Source organism: Sebastes umbrosus, chromosome 23 (genome assembly GCF_015220745.1).
Source record: "Sebastes umbrosus isolate fSebUmb1 chromosome 23, fSebUmb1.pri, whole genome shotgun sequence".
Taxonomy (NCBI): Eukaryota; Metazoa; Chordata; class Actinopteri; order Perciformes; family Sebastidae; genus Sebastes; species Sebastes umbrosus.
Genome location: NC_051291.1, coordinates 11,959,483 through 11,978,317, shown reverse-complemented (window position 1 = coordinate 11,978,317; position 18,835 = coordinate 11,959,483). Strand labels below are relative to the sequence as shown.

Here is an 18,835-nt window from a genome sequence, read left to right as displayed (position 1 = left end):
TAAAAATTAATAATTATTTTATAATAATAACAGTAATAATAATAATAATAATAATAATACTAATAATTAAATTCTCTCCATTATTCCTGTTGCCCTTAAGTAATTAGATAGATAGATAGATAGATAGATAGATAGATAGATAGATAGATAGTAACTTTATTGATCCCGAGGGAAATTCAAGTTTCCAGCATCACAGTTCCATAGTGCAAAACATGTTAGTAAAAAGGCAGTAAAAAAGTTAGTAGTGCAAAGTACAAAGTAAAAAAAAAACATACCAGATATAAAAATACAAGGAGATGAAGAAAACTGTTAAAAGTGAATATAGTGCAGGGTAACAGCTGTGATACACGACTATTAAAAAAGTGAATATAGTGCAGAAGAGACTGTTAAAAGTGAATATAGTGACAGAAGCAAGATGATTGCAATATTATTATAATATACAAAAAGTAAAGTAATTAGTTTTACATATTACAGAAGTTAGGACATAAAAATACCAATCAAGAAAACGACGAAATAGATAAAACTATGCAGAATGTCGAACAAATGTGTTCGATAATTAATGATAAAAACTGGTTGTGGAGTTTATAATCGCTGTGGTCTACAAGAGAAGATGCTTCAAATGTGTCTTTTTCTTTACTAGAAGGATGTGCAGGTTTACACTCAAATAAAAAATAAAAAATTGAAAATTAAAACATTTAAAATAATAAATAATAAATAAATAAATAAATAAATAAATAAATTTGTTAAAAGAAGTGCATCCTGTGTTTGATGTTGACCCTGTCGCCCCCTGGTGGTGCCTGGTGGTTGCAGCAGGTAAAAGGCGTGGCCAGTCCTATTTGTGGCAGTTACCTGAGAGCAACGAGATTAAAGGACGCTGCTGTAAGTACAGGAAAACACCTGACGAATATTTCTTTATTTTATTACTTACAAAACACTTCAATTACAATGTCCTCTTATGTATTACAGGGCGGCGTCTACTTTAATCTACACAAAAGGTGAGTTTACTTTCTTTTATTTAATTATGCATGCACCTGTTTTCCTATCTGGGTGGGAGCATTCATATCCTGTTTAATATTTAACATGATACTATTCCAACATAATACAATACACTAGTTAATTTGTAGATGTTAGTCATTTTTAAAATTAATTCATATCATATATGTGTAATCTAATATCTTCTAGTGATCTTCACAACGACCTTTGTTTGCTATGGGTGAGGATGACTTCATCTCTTTGTTATGACAATATGGCAGCAAAGGACTATAGGCTACACTCAAAACCTGTCCTCTGGGTATTATTTTGGAGGCTATAAGCTATGATTATATTGCTACGCTTCCCACATTTAGGACTATATTATAATATTATCATTAAATTGGTTTAAACAATGTAAAGATAAATCCATGTAATTACACTTTTTTTTACACTTTTTGTGTAGACTTTACAGTAAATTAACAAACAAAAAAAGTATATAAACAGATTATTATATGGAGCCAGTGTTGTTGTATTTCTTCTTTGTGAGGCTATAAGGGCAGTTTGGTTGATTTGAGTTATGGAAATGGTGCATTTGCATTAAGGCACGTGATGGGTGCAGGTACAACCAGGAACTGGTCTGAGGACAGGTGTATCAGAGGGAACACACCTGGTCGTTTTATGAATAACAAGTCATAAATCTAGTAATAAAGGCAGATTAGATGCACAGTTTCTGCCATAAACTAGTTCTAAACATATTTAATACACACTTTTGTTAATATATACAGTAGTTTGTGGGCTACAACCGTTGGGACTTAATCCAACAGATGATGTCATCTCTGCAAACCTGGGAGAGCCTGTTTTATCAACCTGGGTTTTCTCCCCGGTAGCACAGCCACCACCTATCCTGGTCACGTGAGCCAGTATTTACACAGCCTGTTTATGAACGTTGGGAGTCAGAGCAGGGAAAACACTTTCAAACCATGGAGCCATTATCTCTCTATGCATGGCTGATATGATGAAGCTCTAGGAACTTTCTCTCATGTGTACTGATATGAATAATTTGCTTAAAACCGGTTTTCTCTTCTCAGAAAACAACATGGTGGAACAAACAAGACAGCCTAGTCGTGTCGTCTCCCTCCAGGCTGGACTTGGTGAGGTGGACACTGACGCCCTGTTTGACGTGAGCCTCAGGTATAATACAGCACACTAGTCAGAATAACAACACGCCTGGGCTTCAAGCAACCGACCATCAGTTGTGCCAGAAATAATCAACAGAGCTGCAACGATTAATCGACTAGTTGTCAACTATTAAATTAATCGCCAACTTTTTTGATAATCGATTAATTGGTTTGAGTAACTTTTAAGAAAAAAAAAGTCAAAATTCTAACACTAATAGACATTTTTCACCATTTCCAGACTTTTTGTAGACCAAACAACTAATCGATTAATCGAGAAAATAATCTGCAGATTAATTGACAATGAAAATGATCATTAGTTGCAGCCCTAATAAACAATATAAAAAAGTTTTTTGTTTGGAGAATCACTTTGGTGTAGGATTGTTTTGTTTTTACACCTAATTAATATGAAAAAAATACAAAAATTAAGCAGAATACTGCAATTTTCTCAAAAATGTCATCAAATATTTCAGTCTGACAGCACTTTGCTTGTGTGAAAATCTTGGAAACTGAACAAGAGTCATGTGTGTTACTCCTTTAGGATAAATAACAGAGCTGCACGGGCGTTTGGGCACCAATTGGCTGTCATTGGAGACCAGCTGGACCGGGAGTGGGCCAGCAGACAGCACAACTGGCTACCAACTCCTCTTCATATCCTAAGACCCGCTCAGGCACTGACCAGGACCATATATCGGTATAAAATCAGAAAAAAAAAAACTATCTACAGCTTTTAGTGACTGACATTGTAACCTGGTGTTGTTCTCTCTCCTCCAGAGACATCCATAGTCAGTTATGGGGCTTCCAGGGCCTGTCAGCTGCGGTGAAGGCATGGATAGCGAGCACTGCGCCTGGGCAGGGGATCCTCAGAGCGGACGCCTGGGCAGCCTGGGTAACACTCGTTCTCTGCGGTATTATATCTGTGTCTCAAGTGACCTATCGCTACTACTGCTTAGTAGAAAACCTCATTTATATGCAGGCAAAAAATATATTTCCTAAGCTTAAAATATCTCGTCGCACAATTGTGACACAAATATAATTCCATGCATCTCTCTTTTTCAAGAATTATTGCTTAATTATTAAAAGAATAATTCAGCCAATTAGACTGTTGTCAGGCTATTAAATAGGTGTCATTGGTCACTATAAGCCCCATAGATGTGGGTCAATAGGGGCCTACTACACCCACTAGTAGGTTTTATTATCTATTCACATGGTAGATCACCGAAAAAAGGTATAAGAGAACACGACAGCGACCTCTAGCGACCGTAGTAATTATGATAGGAGCAGAAGCGAAGACTGGGGTTTGCATCCTGTGTAGTTGTCTTTGTGTTCACAAGTGTTTAGTTTCACTTTGGAAACCATTATTTAAACCTAAAGTTGTAGTTGTATTGCCTAAATCTAAAAAAGCTGTAGTTTTGTTGCTTAAACCTAATGAAGTTGTAGTTTTTGGGTGTAGCAGGCCCCTACTGACCCACATTTATGGTGCATATATCAACAAATAACGCTCATTTAATGGCCTGATGACGGTTGAATCGGGAGCAGAAATAATTTGACTTTCATTTTCATTCATTTCACAGGTGTCCAATTTGAAACCAGTAACCTGCACTGGCTGGACCAGAGGAGTACTAGTGACTGTGGCGCTGGTGGCTGCAGTGATCGGTGCACTATGGGTGGAATGGAAAGCCTAAAAGGGCCGTAAGCAGGTCTTTTAGGCTGTTATATATTTGACAAAAAAATGTTTGCAAATGAATGACAATTATTGCTGTTTGTTTCTGCCGTTTACTTTGACTCTTCTTTTTATACTATATTATTGATGTATTGATCTTGATGCTTTATGAAAGGAAACAGGAGTAAAAAAAATATATTAATATTAATTAATAAATAAAATAAATAATATTAAAATTTGTCAGGGCATGTGGGATTAGTTTAAATCGGTTTTACAGTGTTGCCCGAAGAGTTGGCCAGCGTATTGTAGCAGTGACATGCTGGTTCACAGTGGTATTAATGTTTCCCCTGACTGGACTGTTGCGGGCCTGCAGTCTTTTGTATCCAGATTAGTTTCTTACTGGTTTAAGAGGCCAAAACTTTTTACAAATATGTAGCCTGGCCTAATATAAAATTAAGGGAGCTGGACTTTCTGTTTCAGATTTGAACGTGCTTTTTCATGTGATGCAAATAAAACTTCTAAATGATGACATTCTGTAGTCTCATTAATAAAAAATATTTAATTACATAATAATAATACACAAACAAGACCATAAGAATCTACCACAGGAGTCTTGCTGGTCATGTCCACACTAAAATGAGCACCGAGGCCCATTTTTTTGACCTCTGCATTATTAGTCTTCATGAGTGGTGACTTCCACGTTTGCATAAGTTTTGAAAGCCTTCCTGTTACACTTTCGAAGCGTGGCGCCGAGCTGCTTTCCCGGGCCGACCTCGTAGGTGTGAGGGAACTTCCTCCCCTGCGTCCTCTCGTAGATCTCGTGCAGCGTTTGCTCCCACTTCACCGGCGACACCAGCTGCTTCACCAGCTGCCGCCGCACGTGGCTTTCGTTCATGTAGCGCTTGCCATCCACGTTGGAGTACACGTTGATCTCGGGACGCCGGACCTGAGCGGGAGAGAAGTCTAGGTGTAAGATCACAAGTACTCAATCAGTCCAGGCGTGTGATTTTTCCAAGAGTGGTGGCTGAATAAAATGGTTATTGGTGAGATTATAAATTATTACGAGAGATGTGGATGAAATTAATTAATATTAAAAGGGGCAGTGGACACTAGCTGTGGGAGAAACATTTATTATATATAATATTATTTATATTTATTATTTATTTATCCTTTTATTTCTATTTTTTATGTATTCTTATTTTATTTTATTTTTTCTTTGTCTTGTGTATGTTTGTATATATGTATCGTTTGTTTCTTGAAAATCAAAAAAAAGGGGGACAATTTTTACTTTCACATGGTACAATATGGTGGATTGACGATGTAGGTTTGTTTTAGGGCTGCAACTAAAACAATTATTTTCATTATCGTTTAATCTGCCGATTATTTTTTTCAATTAACAGATTAATTGTTTTGTTAAAAAAAATGCTCAAGGACTTTTAGTTTACTATCGATGACAAAGAAACGCATCAAATCCTCCTGGAGCCGACAAATGTTTTGCTTTTTTTTTTACATGAAAAACAGCAAAAAAATTAGAAAGAAGAAGAAGCAATTAATTCATTCAATTTCGTCAATTGCCTGATTAATCGAATAATTGTTGTAGCTCTAGTTTTTTTTTTTATATAGTAGAGTTTTCCAACCTTTTTTTATGGGAACTGCTGGTTTAGCACACACTTACGTGACAGTTCAAAGGCGGTCGTTTTAACACATGTTATGTTGGCGTTTCCTTTATATTGGACATTACAATGTTGATTTCTATGCAAATCAATCATCTTAAACAGTTCGAGGGATAGATTAAATCCCACGTCTTATAGGTTTTGTAAATCAGCACTATTTTTCCAAATGTTATTTTAGAGCAGTTCTTCCAAAAGTGGTGAATTGTTCATTCACATTTCTTTACACTACATTTCTAATATTGTTTCTTTATATTACATATCCAAACATATCAAAATGGATTAAATAAGCAATATACATAGTAATTATCACATTACCATAACACATAACACCATGAAGGGCTTAAAAAAAAGGTTTGACTGACCTCAATCTGTCTGAGCACCTCTCTGAAGGGTTCAGTAGCCGACTCCATCAGCTCGGTGTGAAAAGCCCCGCTGACCGGGAGAGGATTGGTCCTCATGAACTGGAGACGTCGAGAGTTCTCCTGCAGGAAATCCAGAGCCTGAGAAGACAACACGGTTACAATGAAAGCGAAAACACAAGAGGAGTCTGACTAGACGATGTGTAAAACTGTAGGAGCTTTTTCATCACTTTTACACAGCTTTACATCACTGTAACTTAGATAAAACAACAACATGATATGAAGCATTTTTCCAGTTGTGATAAATGTATAAGATAATCTGCAGAAAGTTTTTAAGGCTGTCCTAATGCTCCATACCTTTTGGTGCCCTGCGATGACCCTGCCATCAGGGAACAGATAGTTGGCCACAGAGCAGACCGGCTCCTCCATCCCCAGGCTCGTGCAGTGTTCTTTAGCCTGAAGACAGGCATATTTATACTGGGCCTGTGGTTTACCGATGACGGACAGCATGCCACTGGGAACCAGCTCTGACGCTTTCTGCATGGCCTCTGCACGGACTTTCACCGCATACAGAGCTAGAAGACGCAGAGCGGCTAATATATAAGACATATTCACTTTTTAACTGAGCAACATCTTTGTCATGTACAAGTTAAGACACATATTTACCTTCAGCGTAGTTCATGGCACCGGAAAAAACCAGGGCAGCAAATTCTCCAACGCTGAAACCTGCAGCAGCAACACACGTCTCAATGGCCTGTGGACAGAAGTGTAAGGGGTTACATAAAAAATGTGTATACGCCTGTGGCTTCTTGACCTCTCCTGACACATTACTTGTTTTTTGTTTTTTTTCATTGACTGGATTTTGTGCAGTTTTATATATGTGCAAATAAATAAAAAAATCAAATAATAAAAAAAGGCAAAATTTATTTTTAATATTATTTTTTCTGTATTTAATGAGGCAAATATTGTACTTTTTACTCCACTACATTTATTTGAAAACTTTAGTTACCAGTTACAGATTTTAAATTATTAATACAAAATATAGCAGTATATTAAATTATAAAAAATGTGCCACTTTTATCAGCTGCAACATTAAGATCATGTATACTCTAATGCATCAATAATCATAATATATTATTATTAATATGAGTGTGAAATGGGCCATTACAATGAGTACTTTTACTTATATTTTGATGCTAATACTTCTGTACTTTGAATGCAGGACTTTTATTTGTAACAGAGTATGTTTACACTATTGCTACTTTACTTTTAAAATTTAAAAAAAATATTAAATGAAATAAATAAATACAATTTAAATAATAATAATAATTATTATTATCATTATTAATAAATAAAATAAAATACAATAATTTAAAATATCTGAATACTTGGTCCAGCACTGATAAATACTGCTGATAATAGATGATATAATGTGATAGGCACCTGTGGGTTGTGGTGGTTGAGCCTCTCCACAGCAGCCAGCGAGGTGACGAACACCGCCGGCTGACAGTGAACCGTCTTCCTCAGCTCCTCCTCGGGTCCCTCCAGACACAGAGCCAGCAGGTCGTAGCCGAGGATCTTCTGGGCCACCGTGAACATCTCCTTCACGTTAGGGTACTTCAGAAGCCCTCTACTCATGCCCACAAACTGGCTGCCCTGGCCGGGGAAGAGCAGCACGGAGCAGTCGCTGGGGTCTTTTCTGGCTCTGCGCTCCACCTCCACAGCAGCGGGCGGCTCGCTGTCGCTGGCCGGGAGAGGAGCGCTGGTTTCGGCTGCTCCATCTGAGGAGCCCCCGGTGTGTTTGGTGGACCATCTCCTGCTCAGAGAGACCAGACACCTGGCTTTCCTTCTGGCTACCAATAATGCCAACATGGCCTAACTTCACGGGTTATAAAGACCCATAATCTGCCTGGAATAACTGGAATTAATGCACGAAAATGTAGTGCCAAACGGTCACCATGACACCGTGCTGAGCGCCGCCATATTGGTTGAGGTCACCTGAAGTTGATTGTATTTTCCTTCCGGGTTCACTTCCGGTTCTTTACTTGCTGCAGCGACACCTTCAGGGCAAAATATGTAATTACTTTTTTTTGCCAATTTTTATTTTTTCTCAATTCTTTATTTACGAAATTCAATACAGTAGTTCTATAAAGTACATCAGTAAATCAGTAAATATATTTCACAGTATAACAATAATATAAAAATAAATTATACAACAAATAAAATGTATGTATTGCATGTTGTATTGCATGTGCATATTGTGTATTATAAATTGTATATTACAAATAATAATATGCGCATATAAGAAAAGATAACAAATAGTCAATATGATATTTATATATATATGTATGTATGTGTATGTATATGAATATGTATGTGTATGTATGTGTGTATTTATATATTGCATGTTGTATTGCATGTGCATATTGTGTATTATAAATTGTATATTATAAATAAAATCTTTGCGCATATAAGAAAAGATAACAAATAGTCAATATGATATATATATATATATGTATGTATGTGTATGTGTATGTATATGAATATGTATGTGTATGTGTATGTATGTGTGTATTTATATATTGCATGTTGTATTGCATGTGCATATTGTGTATTATAAATTGTATATTATAAATAAAATCTTTGCGCATATAAGAAAAGATAACAAATAGTCAATATGATATATATATATGTATGTATGTGTATGTGTATGTGTATGTATATGTATGTATATGTGTATGTATGTGTGTATGTATATATTGCATGTTGTATTGCATGTGCATATTGTGTATTATAAATTGTATATTACAAATAATAATATGCGCATATAAGAAAAGATAACAAATAATCAATATGATATATATATATATATATGTATGTATGTGTATGTATATGAATATGTATGTGTATGTGTATGTATGTGTGTATTTATATATTGCATGTTGTATTGCATGTGCATATTGTGTATTATAAATTGTATATTATAAATAAAATCTTTGCGCATATAAGAAAAGATAACAAATAGTCAATATGATATATATATATATATATGTATGTATGTGTATGTGTATGTATATGTATGTATATGTGTATGTATGTGTGTATGTATATATTGCATGTTGTATTGCATGTGCATATTGTATATTATAAATTGTATATTATAAATAATTTTGTTGCGCATATTATATATGTAATATGTAAATCAAGGCATCAAGTGTTTGACAAGTTATTTTTCTAATGCTTTTCATTGTATGTAAATACTACTTGTTTCTGACTGTCCACTTGTTGGTATGATCATTCTCTTTTTCTTTGTTTTTTATTCTACATGTTCGAAATACATTTTGAAATGAAATGCAAGGAAAGGAAAAGAAGTTCAATAAAACAATTTTAATCAATTAAACAATTGGAATAAATTTGAAATGTCTAAATTATCTAATTTTTGAGTTTTAAGTTTTCAATCGTAGTCAAATATGTACATGTTACAAAATACAACTAATACATCACTTCCTTAAGATAAACTTAACTCAAATCTTTTTACTTTTCATGTGTAGTGTGTGAAGCATCAAAGTTGTTACTATGGTTACCTGCTGGTATGATGATGTGTCCTGATATATAGTTTTATTACCTGCCAGTCATTGAGAAACTTGTGTTTTCTGTGTCCATGGTATAAAATTTAATTTGTCTCATTAACAACATTGATCAAACTGTTTCCACCATCCAGGTGCTGAGCTGTGAATTCTCTTTAATCCATCTAGGATTTAGGTTACTTAAAACTTAACATTGTACTCTTTTACCTTGTGATCATATAGTGCTATAATCCGTGTGAAGTGAAATAAAAATGTATTCAAATAAATGTGTACCCTTTACAATATTAATAACACTCCACAACATCAATATCTACACAGTCATACCAAAACTAGAATGGATTCCTTACAATAGAAAAGATGTGTCATAATATGCTCTAAATGGCCATAGGGAATAATTCATTTATAAATGTTCCACTACTGCCACCCTCAGGAATGTTACAATCACATATTTGAACATACAATCATATGTATAAATGCATAATAATAATAATAATAATAATATATAATTAATAAAATAACATGGACCAAGGACCTCCTCTTAATTGTAACACGATTAAGCATTTTCTTAATAGATACCATTGGAGCTATTTTTATTCTAAAACTTTTCAACCTAAATACTTCAGACCTAGTGATATACAGAAACACATTTCAATTTTAATTATGATAAGATAAAATGAGATAACCCTTTATTAGTCCCACAGCGGGGAAATTAGCAATGTTATTGAATGTTAATACCAAATATATACCTTTTAAACAGAGGGTGATTTTATTCAAATTACATCTTGATTTTACTTGACAGCATTTATATCCTACATTTCAAGTTATTGCTTTCAGAAAATGAACAGTATCAATACTGGCATACATGTAGTCATAATAAATCCAGATGTTTAAACTTGTTAAGTGCTTCAACTTAAAAAAAATTAACTTTTTGCTGTGTGTCACAATGATATTAGAGGTTCTATTGGCCCAAAGCTTACATGAGTGGGAGTAATGGACACTAATTATTTGTTTTATTGGCACAAATTGTCCCCATCTGTACATATGCCCTTTTTAATGATAGAGCACAATCTTATAATTTATAGTAAATTACTTCGCTGACAGGGACCCCACTTTGAGAATCACTGCCATATACATGTTGGTGCTGTGCAAGCGTATAAAAGCCAACTGGCATAGTTTCCAGTCTTGTAACATATCTTACCAGTAGAGGGAAGTACAACTTGGAAAGTTCCTCTTTAGAAATAGCTCTTCTCTCTGTCTGACATGCGTTTTCCACTCTGTGTCACAGCAGCACACTGTGGACTCACTGATAATCTGCTGTTTGGACAGCGAACGAACATAAAACTCCACGTGTTTACCCGAGTGAAACACTCACCCACTGACCTCTGGTGACCTTTCAGAGACTCTGATTCAAGAGTTAAACTTTTTATTTACATTATTATTAATAATCTTTCTCATTCTAAGCAGACAGCAAAGTCACTACTGGGAGCTCTTCAGCCAACTGTTATGTCATGGATTTGGGAAGTGGGGTGGGTGAGAGAGAGAGACAGAGAGAGGGAGAGGGAGGGAGAGAGAGGGAGAGACTTTTGCACAGCTTGTCCATCTTGTTAGTCCCGTGCCAGCTACAGCATGCATGTCTGCCTATCTGTTGTTTTGTGGCTTCGCGTCTGAATGCACGTCTGGCTCTGACCTCTTTCTCATCTAGCAGCTCGTTCACCAAGAGGACGCAGGTATGCCGGGATGTTTTTATTCACATTGCAGAAAGTTTTTAAAGCCTGAAAGCAGACGAAAGAGAGAGAAGAATGTGATCTCCTTTTATGTGCCGTGTTTTTGTTAAAAGTGTGTTATCTGTAAACATGTCAGAGGGGTCACTATAGGTTGTTGTCACCTTGCACAGGACAGACAGACTGCCATGAAGAGCTGGTTTGTCTTATCTCAACCAGTTCTCCCACTTTGACATTGAAAGCTGACCTTTTGTAAATTCTTGTATGTGATATCCCAACACACATTAGCACAGAAGGAGTGCCCTAAATCTCCCTGATCATTTACTTCACCATGTTATCGCTGGGATAGGATCAATGGGAATCCTATTACTCAAGTAGGCCAGTAAGCAAAGGAGGGTCACCTGCAGAGCAGAAGAGGTTGATTGGTTTCTTTGCAAGCAGGGACACAGATGAGTTTTGTGTGTGTGTGAAGGGTTTAAACTGTTGAATGTTTCAGGGATTGAAGTCTGCACAGGTCTACAGGGCAACATGGCAGCTAGTTGCTCATTAAATCAGTGACGCCTGCTCACTCTGGAAGAGGTGGAGTGATACAATGAAGGATTTTTATCATGTAAGCATGACAACATACAAAATATCCAAATCAGAAATAGGAAAATTTAACAAATCTGAATGCTCAAACAAGAACCTGAGCATTGATACTCAGGTGGCTCTTTCAGGCGCTGTTTACTGGAAATGTTTATTCAAGGCCTAATGAGTCTTTTTTATTGATTCTGTCCAGCTGCTAGAAGCAGAGTCTGAAGGGTTTATTGCACAAAAAGTAACCAAGCTGTTGTGCAACAGTCAGGAGGGGGGTTTGCTTCCCCCCTGTGAAGCAACACAAAAGAAATAGTGTTTCAGTCCTGGAATGCAGGTGTACAAAGCAATAATAAAAGTTAGGGCTGTCAATTGATTAAAGTATTTAATCGCTATTAATCGCAAAGTAATCGCACATTTTTTATCTGTTCAAAATGTACCTTAAAGGGAGATTTGTCAAGTATGTAATACTCTTATCAACATGGGAGTGGGCAAATATGCTGCTTTATGCAAATGTATGTATATATTTATTATTGGAAATCAATTAAAAACACAAAACAATGACAGATATTGTCCAGAAACCCTCACAGGTACTGCATTTAGCATAAAAAATATGCTCAAATCATGACATGGCAAACTGCAGCCCAACAGGCAACAACAGCTGTCAGTGTGTCAGTGTGCTGACTTCACTATGACTTGCCCCAAACTGCATGTGATTATCATAAAGTGGGCATGTCTGTAAAGGGGAGACTCATGGGTGACCATAGAACCCATTTTTATTCACATATCTTGAGGTCAGAGGTCAATGGACCCCTTTGAAAATAGCCATGCCAGTTTTTCCTCGCCAAAATGTAGCATAAGTTTGGAGCGTTATTTATTCATTATTTCATTCTAGCTTTAAAACTGAGTTACACTGCGTTAAAGAAATTAATGGCATTAAAACAAATTTGCGTTAATGCTTTGTTATCATGTTAACTTTGCCAGCCCTAGTTATTTTATTATTATTATTAAAAAATATATATATATATTTTAAATATAATAACATATTATTTTATTAACATTTACAACAACAAAATCACCATATGAACTCAATAAAAGCCTCCGAAAATAAATATAATGTTTATTATTAATAGATATTTTAAAAAGTAAAAAAAAAAGAAAAACATAGAAATCAGTCAGTATCGAGTATTGATCGTGTCCTCCTCCCTCTTCCTCATAGAAATAAAATATAAATATTTTATTGGTATGCTTATGCTTTTATTCGGAGCATCTCTAAGACCTGAGATGTCACGAGACATGTTCTGAAACCAGAGAAAACACAAGACGGCCACATGTTGTGAACGTGATGCAACAGTAGACAGTGAACAGCAAGTGTTGAGAGAGTCTATTCTGGGGCTGGCATGGGGCGAATACTTTCTGCAATCAAAGCTGAAAACGTGGCACAAGAGGTGAAAAGGGTCACCTTGAGACTGATTTAATTCATGCAAACAAACCATGTGGTCCATAGTGGTCATCCTTAATCTGGAAAGAGTTCCAGAAATTATGATTTTATAGAGATTAAATGTTAATATCCCAGTAACTTCTGGGAATCTAATGAATAATTTGTCACTTCCACTTTATGTTCCTACTCTTGTCCCGATTCTCACGTCATGTGAAATCACTGAAATAGCTTCCACTCTTGGGTGACAGATGGAGATGTATATAGTGCCTAAACATAGTAAGATATGCAGGTCGAGGCTATAGATAGTCACAGCCCGCCGCAATACAGAGCAGCCAGTGAGCAACTGTTTCCACCCACGGCCTCACTGACGTCACTGACCTGTTGAAAAATGTAGATCGTTATTTATTGAAGCCACTAAGTGTAGAAACATTTCTAATGTTCTGAAGGTTTTGTTTGTAGAAAAGTGAGACAATCCTGGAGGAAGTCGGTGCAGTCTATGTGTTGGGTTCTCAGTGTCCTGGCGTGCATTGCTGTCTGGCACGGGGTCTTTTTTCAACCTGGTCTCACGGGAAGGCGTATAAATAGCACAACGTTACGCAGCAATTCCACGTTTCATAAGTACACATTTTAGGATTTTTATGTGTCATTTGTACGCCACGCAACGAAACTACGGTTACATCCGCAGTTAGGTTGAGGCAATAAACTCATTTAGTTAGGTTTAGGAAAAACATCATGGTTTGGACTTGAAATAAGTAGCCTACATAAACTAAATAAAATACCAGCCCGTATGCACGAAAAGGCGCATAAATGCCACGATGATGCGCAAGGCGTTCAGGGTGCAATAAGAACGCCTTTCTTGTACTCCATGTATCCTGTACTGGCTGCAATGTAAATGCATACACGTATAAATGCTACGGTAAGAGTTAATGACATAGTATAAAAAGCAAGAAAGAACACTTATGGTGGGCGGGAGGAGAGGGGAGGTGAGTCCAAACACCGGACTTTTAACCAGGAAACCGGGACCGGTGACATTACAACACCAAGACAATAGAAAAAGCCATGCTGTGATTTGGTATCAAAAACTTTTGAAAGAACTTTTGAAAGATTTCCGCAAGAATTACATTTTTTATTCTGGAAACTTCTCAGAAACCCCCTTACTGTCAATCTACGCATAGGTCTCTATTTTGTGGCTGTAAAGTTCATACAGGTCATTTTATACAGTGAGGTCAAGTTTCATAAAATGGTCTCACTACAATGAAATTGCTATTATGGGGACTAACATCATCACACATGAATACAATTGAGCTCATTGGATCCACAAGATCTCAGCTTTACAGTCATACCCAATTTATGCAATTCCAAGACTGTTTAGGGACCCTTGTATGCAGAAAGATATTAAAAATACATCATTTTTAGAATAAGCAAAAATATAACATTTATATTGCATTAAAAAAACTGCATGTGATTATCATAAAGTGGGCATGTCTGTAAAGTGGAGACTTGTGGGTACCCATAGAACCCATTTTCATTCACATATCTGGAGGTCAAAGGTCAAGGGACCCCTTTGAAAATGGCCATGCCAGTTTTTCCTCACCAAAATTTAGCCCAACTTTGTAGCATTACTGAGCATCCTTCCCTAAAAGCTAGTATGACATGTTTTCTAGTTTCATGTGATATCTGTACCTTCACTCTAGCTAAATGTAGTAGAGTAAAATGTAGCAAAGTGGAAGAACTAAGTGGTATAAAATGGAAATACTCAAGTAGCCTACTTCCATCTCTGAATCTATTTTGTCTCTGCAGCAGTCTTCATTCTGGAAGGAAAGGCCCCAGACGAGTCCAGCAGGGGGGATGGAGGAGGCGGTGAGGCTGGTTCCCTCAGCCCCGGCTCTGCCGCTCTGCCTCTGACCCACGCAGAGAGCCTTGAACCCTGGCAGAGCGAGAGCCTGCTGGCAGCGTCCTGGTCCACGATGGGAGACGTGGACCCCGAGGACACCAAGAGCCTGGACAGCAACGACGGGGCGGTTCTGGGCGGCGAGGAGAACCACTCCTCCAACTCCGACATGGTCCACCTGGAGCGAGAGGAGGCCGAGATGCTCGAGGAGGCAGAGAAGGAGGAGGCGAAGAGAGCGGAGGAAGAGGAGGAAGACGACGAGGAGATGCAGACGAGCGTGTTGAGTGTTTTAGGTGGGGAGAGGGAGCTGGTGGAGCTCAGGGAGGAGGAGCGGCACCTCCACGCCCTAGAAACTGAGGAGGCGTCAGCGGAGGAGAAGAAGCATGCAGAGTTCAGGCAGGTGGTTCCCCCGATGGCGCTGCCTCCTTTGCCCATCGTCAGACTCGATCCCCCCTCCGCTACGTCCACCCCGGTCCCTTCAACCACAACTACTGAAGCTGAGGAGCTTTACTCCACTCAGGGCCTCCACCCTCCTTCAATCCTCACACGGATGGCAGAAGAGCCTCCATCAGAGAGGCTCGAGCAACTTAAATTCTCACAGATTCCCCTCTCGGACGTGGAGGAACATTCAGCCAAAGCCTCTCAAGCAGCACCAGAAAAGCCGGAGCCACCGCCGCCGCCGCCCTCTGCACCCAAGACTCCTCTGAGCTCCACCGAGCTGCTGTGCGGAGGCGCCGCTTTAGTCGCCGTTGTGGGAGTTGTGGCTTATGGTGCTGTGGCCTACTGCAGAAAATAGTCTCCTTTAAATCCCCCGTTTCGACACATCTATTCCAAATGAAAATATTCCACTTCTGGATTTTACTCTCTGACGCTCTGTTGTATTATAGTTATTATTAGACACATTAATTTGATTTTTGAAATTCGTTTTTGTGCTACCTCAGCTCATGGCCTTTGTTTTTCTGTAATAGATCTCTAAAATGTAAACCTGGAATGTAAAATCATGTAAAGGTATATAATTTTAAAGAATCCTGAAACTTGAAATGTTTCGTTGTTGTTTCTTTGTGTGATTGTGTCTCTTATTACTTCACCAGAAAACAACATAAGGGATGAAATCAGACACTAATTCCTCATGTTACTCTAGACTTCATACTTTACACGTCATGCAACTGCACGTATCTGTGTTACATATAAGAAATGAACAGCAGGAGAGTGAGCGGGTGGGCTGAAAACAACCTTTTTTTGCCTCTTAAACCTGCAAGTATTGATATTTTTTAGCCACTTGGGGGCAGCAGAAACAAGCTGTGAACTAAACACTGACATAGTATCACCCTTTTTAAGTTGATTTTGCAAACAGCTACCCATTTTCACATCCATCAGATACAAAGCAACATTTGGAGTCGTGTTTCTGGACACCTGATGAATGGAAGTCTAATATTACTCTCCTTTAAGCTCTGTTGTTTGTCTCTACTAACTCCTAAAGGGAATGTCTGACTCTTAGGATGCTAAATGCTCCACTATGTTCACTCTGTGTGGTTCAGTGTCGGGCAGGTATAGCGTGCATTAGATGCTATGAGACCTGTGAGAGTGAACCGAAACAGTCACATTGTGGGCCTGAAAAACTAAAACAATGAGTTAAGACCATAGACTGTATATATAGATGGCAAGTTGTCAGATAAATGTAATGAGGGAGCACAGCAAAAGAAAAAAATCCCCTTTAGTGTGTCATAGGAAAGAAAAGTACTGATGGTACAAACAGCAGAGAATCTGACAGATTAAATAAACATTTATAGAAACTAGTACTTTGGACTGCAGGTAAACTGAAAAAAATCACCTGCTCCATGTGGCAGAAAGTTGTAAGATATGTGTCACGAGTTTTGTTTAAAGCTCCGTCCTGCCGTCTGCTGGTCAGTCTGCTCCATTTCAGTCATTTAGCAAACAAAATCAATATCAACCTTATAGGACAATACATTTTAACCAACAATTAATCAATTTATCAACCTGTATTCTGCTAAATCACTTGACCTTTTAGGATCATGGAATCTTTATAATGTATATTCTTTAAAACATAAACCATATGTTTACTTGTGGATAAGGAAAGACGCCTGCTGAATTACCAAGAAAGACAAAATAGATAAAAAGAAGTTATGAATACAACTTTGTTTCACTGTAAAATAATAGAGTGCTTCACTTGGATTACAAATTGTTGAAAATGTATCCCAAAAAAATAACAAAATTGGATATCAGCCGTAGCAGAAACACAGAATCTACTATGTGCATAACTTTTTCTGATGCTCCCACCCATGACACGAATATGATCTCATAGATAAAGATTACAACTCTGCGGTTACACCAGCGTTCAGCCCAATAGACTAATTATATACCAGCGGCTTTAACACTTCTTGATTTTCATCGAGTGCCAGTAAATAAAGAAGAACAATGGGGTTGACTGTCCTGCGGTTAGCCTGCCGTTCCCACATCGGTGCCAACATGCACGCAGCTATTGAATTGAGAAGAGGAAGGAAAGTGCTTCTTTGTTTGGAAAGATAAAGCTGCAGCCTGAAAACACCACCTTTACAGACAGACATGAATCTCTCTCTCTCCCTTTCCTCTAAACACACACACACACACACACACACACACACACACACACACCTAACCACATAATAAACATGGATTTACTGACACCCTCAACATCATAATATATAGATAACAGCAACACTTGTGATCTACTAAAACACACAGTAATGTTTCTTTAAAGGTCCAGTGTGTAGGATTTAGGGGATCCATTGGCAGAAATGGAATATAATATTAATACGTTTAAGGTTTTCTTTAGTGATTAATCACTTGAAAATCATTTGTGTTTTCTTTAGCTTAGCATGAGCCGTTTATATCTACATAGGAAGCAGGTCCTCTTTACGGAGTCCACTATGTTTCTACGGTAGCCCAGAACAGACAAACCAAACACTGGCTCTAGAGAGGGCTAGGGATGTCACGATGAATTTAGTAGTCGATACCAATACCAGTGAAATTCCACGATTCTTAAAACCAATTTGATACCACGGTAAAAAACAAAAGAAAACAATAAATCTCATCCCAACATACACTCCTTTATTACCATTTGGATGCTGTTTTTTGTTAGGAAGTTAAACAGGTCATAATTACCTCTCTATTATCTATTATATATTGCTGTGAAAACATCTCCTTCAAACAACTGGATCTCACCAAAAATTACATTTTACAAGATTACATTTGAACACATCATGATAATGTTAGAATTTACCTTCGCCCAATAACCTCATATTTGCTGTATGGAGCCTGAACGCATCATAATGTAAATCAATGGCACTTCCTATGTTGAAATCAAACCAACAGGAAGTGCGCCAGTCTTTGAAGCAAATTTTACATAATGGCCAAACGGTGGAATTACAACTTCCGTGTCCGTCACGTGATGCCATTGGGCCCAAAAATACCTATCCCATAGACTTACATTGGGAAAGAGACCTCTGTAAGTCAGCGGATAATTTTGTTAGAGGTAAATCAACTCCCCAGTATGAACACTTGAATAGACCCCTATTTAAATCATTAGGTCCTAAAAATAGTAAAATGCACTAATAGCCAAATCCAGAGTTATTTTCCTTCCTCCGTTCATGTGAAGAAGACCCAGTCCGAGGCTGGACCGAGGGCTTGGAGGCGGAGTTAAAGGAAACGCTAGTGCGCCTGCTCTATGGGCCCAATTTCATACTCGGAAGTCAAGCTTTTTTTTTTTGCTCCATCCGCCAC

At 37.6% G+C, this 18,835-nt stretch overlaps 3 protein-coding genes across 5 annotated transcripts; 2 read left to right on the top strand and 1 right to left on the bottom strand.

Moving 5' to 3' along the window:
* The first annotated feature begins 826 nt into the window (after window positions 1-826).
* Window positions 827-4,341, top strand: bik (BCL2 interacting killer). Of its 3 annotated transcripts, none has more exons than XM_037761184.1 (7): window positions 831-879; window positions 967-995; window positions 1,183-1,213; window positions 2,061-2,163; window positions 2,689-2,841; window positions 2,922-3,027; window positions 3,722-4,341. In XM_037761184.1, exons 3-7 carry the CDS (start codon window positions 1,210-1,212, stop codon window positions 3,830-3,832), a joined length of 477 nt encoding a protein of 158 aa, XP_037617112.1. In that variant the 5' UTR covers window positions 831-879; window positions 967-995; window positions 1,183-1,209; the 3' UTR covers window positions 3,833-4,341. The 3 variants fall into 3 exon arrangements, with proteins under 3 accessions (XP_037617113.1, XP_037617112.1, XP_037617111.1); XM_037761183.1 differs by having other exon boundaries at window positions 2,922-3,036; XM_037761185.1 differs by lacking the exon at window positions 1,183-1,213 and having other exon boundaries at window positions 827-879; window positions 2,922-3,036.
* Window positions 4,342-4,349: 8 nt separating this feature from the next.
* Window positions 4,350-7,878, bottom strand: mcat (malonyl CoA:ACP acyltransferase (mitochondrial)). The gene is made up of 5 exons (XM_037761181.1): window positions 7,286-7,878; window positions 6,509-6,596; window positions 6,200-6,417; window positions 5,846-5,983; window positions 4,350-4,756 (listed from the first exon to the last, which is right to left on the bottom strand). The coding sequence occupies exons 1-5, from the start codon at window positions 7,712-7,714 to the stop codon at window positions 4,484-4,486; spliced, it is 1,146 nt and encodes a 381-aa protein (XP_037617109.1). The 5' UTR covers window positions 7,715-7,878; the 3' UTR covers window positions 4,350-4,483.
* Window positions 7,879-10,922: 3,044 nt separating this feature from the next.
* On the top strand, window positions 10,923-16,096 carry LOC119483116 (bcl-2-like protein 13). The gene is made up of 2 exons (XM_037761176.1): window positions 10,923-11,155; window positions 14,963-16,096. The coding sequence occupies exons 1-2, from the start codon at window positions 10,938-10,940 to the stop codon at window positions 15,849-15,851; spliced, it is 1,107 nt and encodes a 368-aa protein (XP_037617104.1). The 5' UTR covers window positions 10,923-10,937; the 3' UTR covers window positions 15,852-16,096.
* Window positions 16,097-18,835: the final 2,739 nt, after the last annotated feature.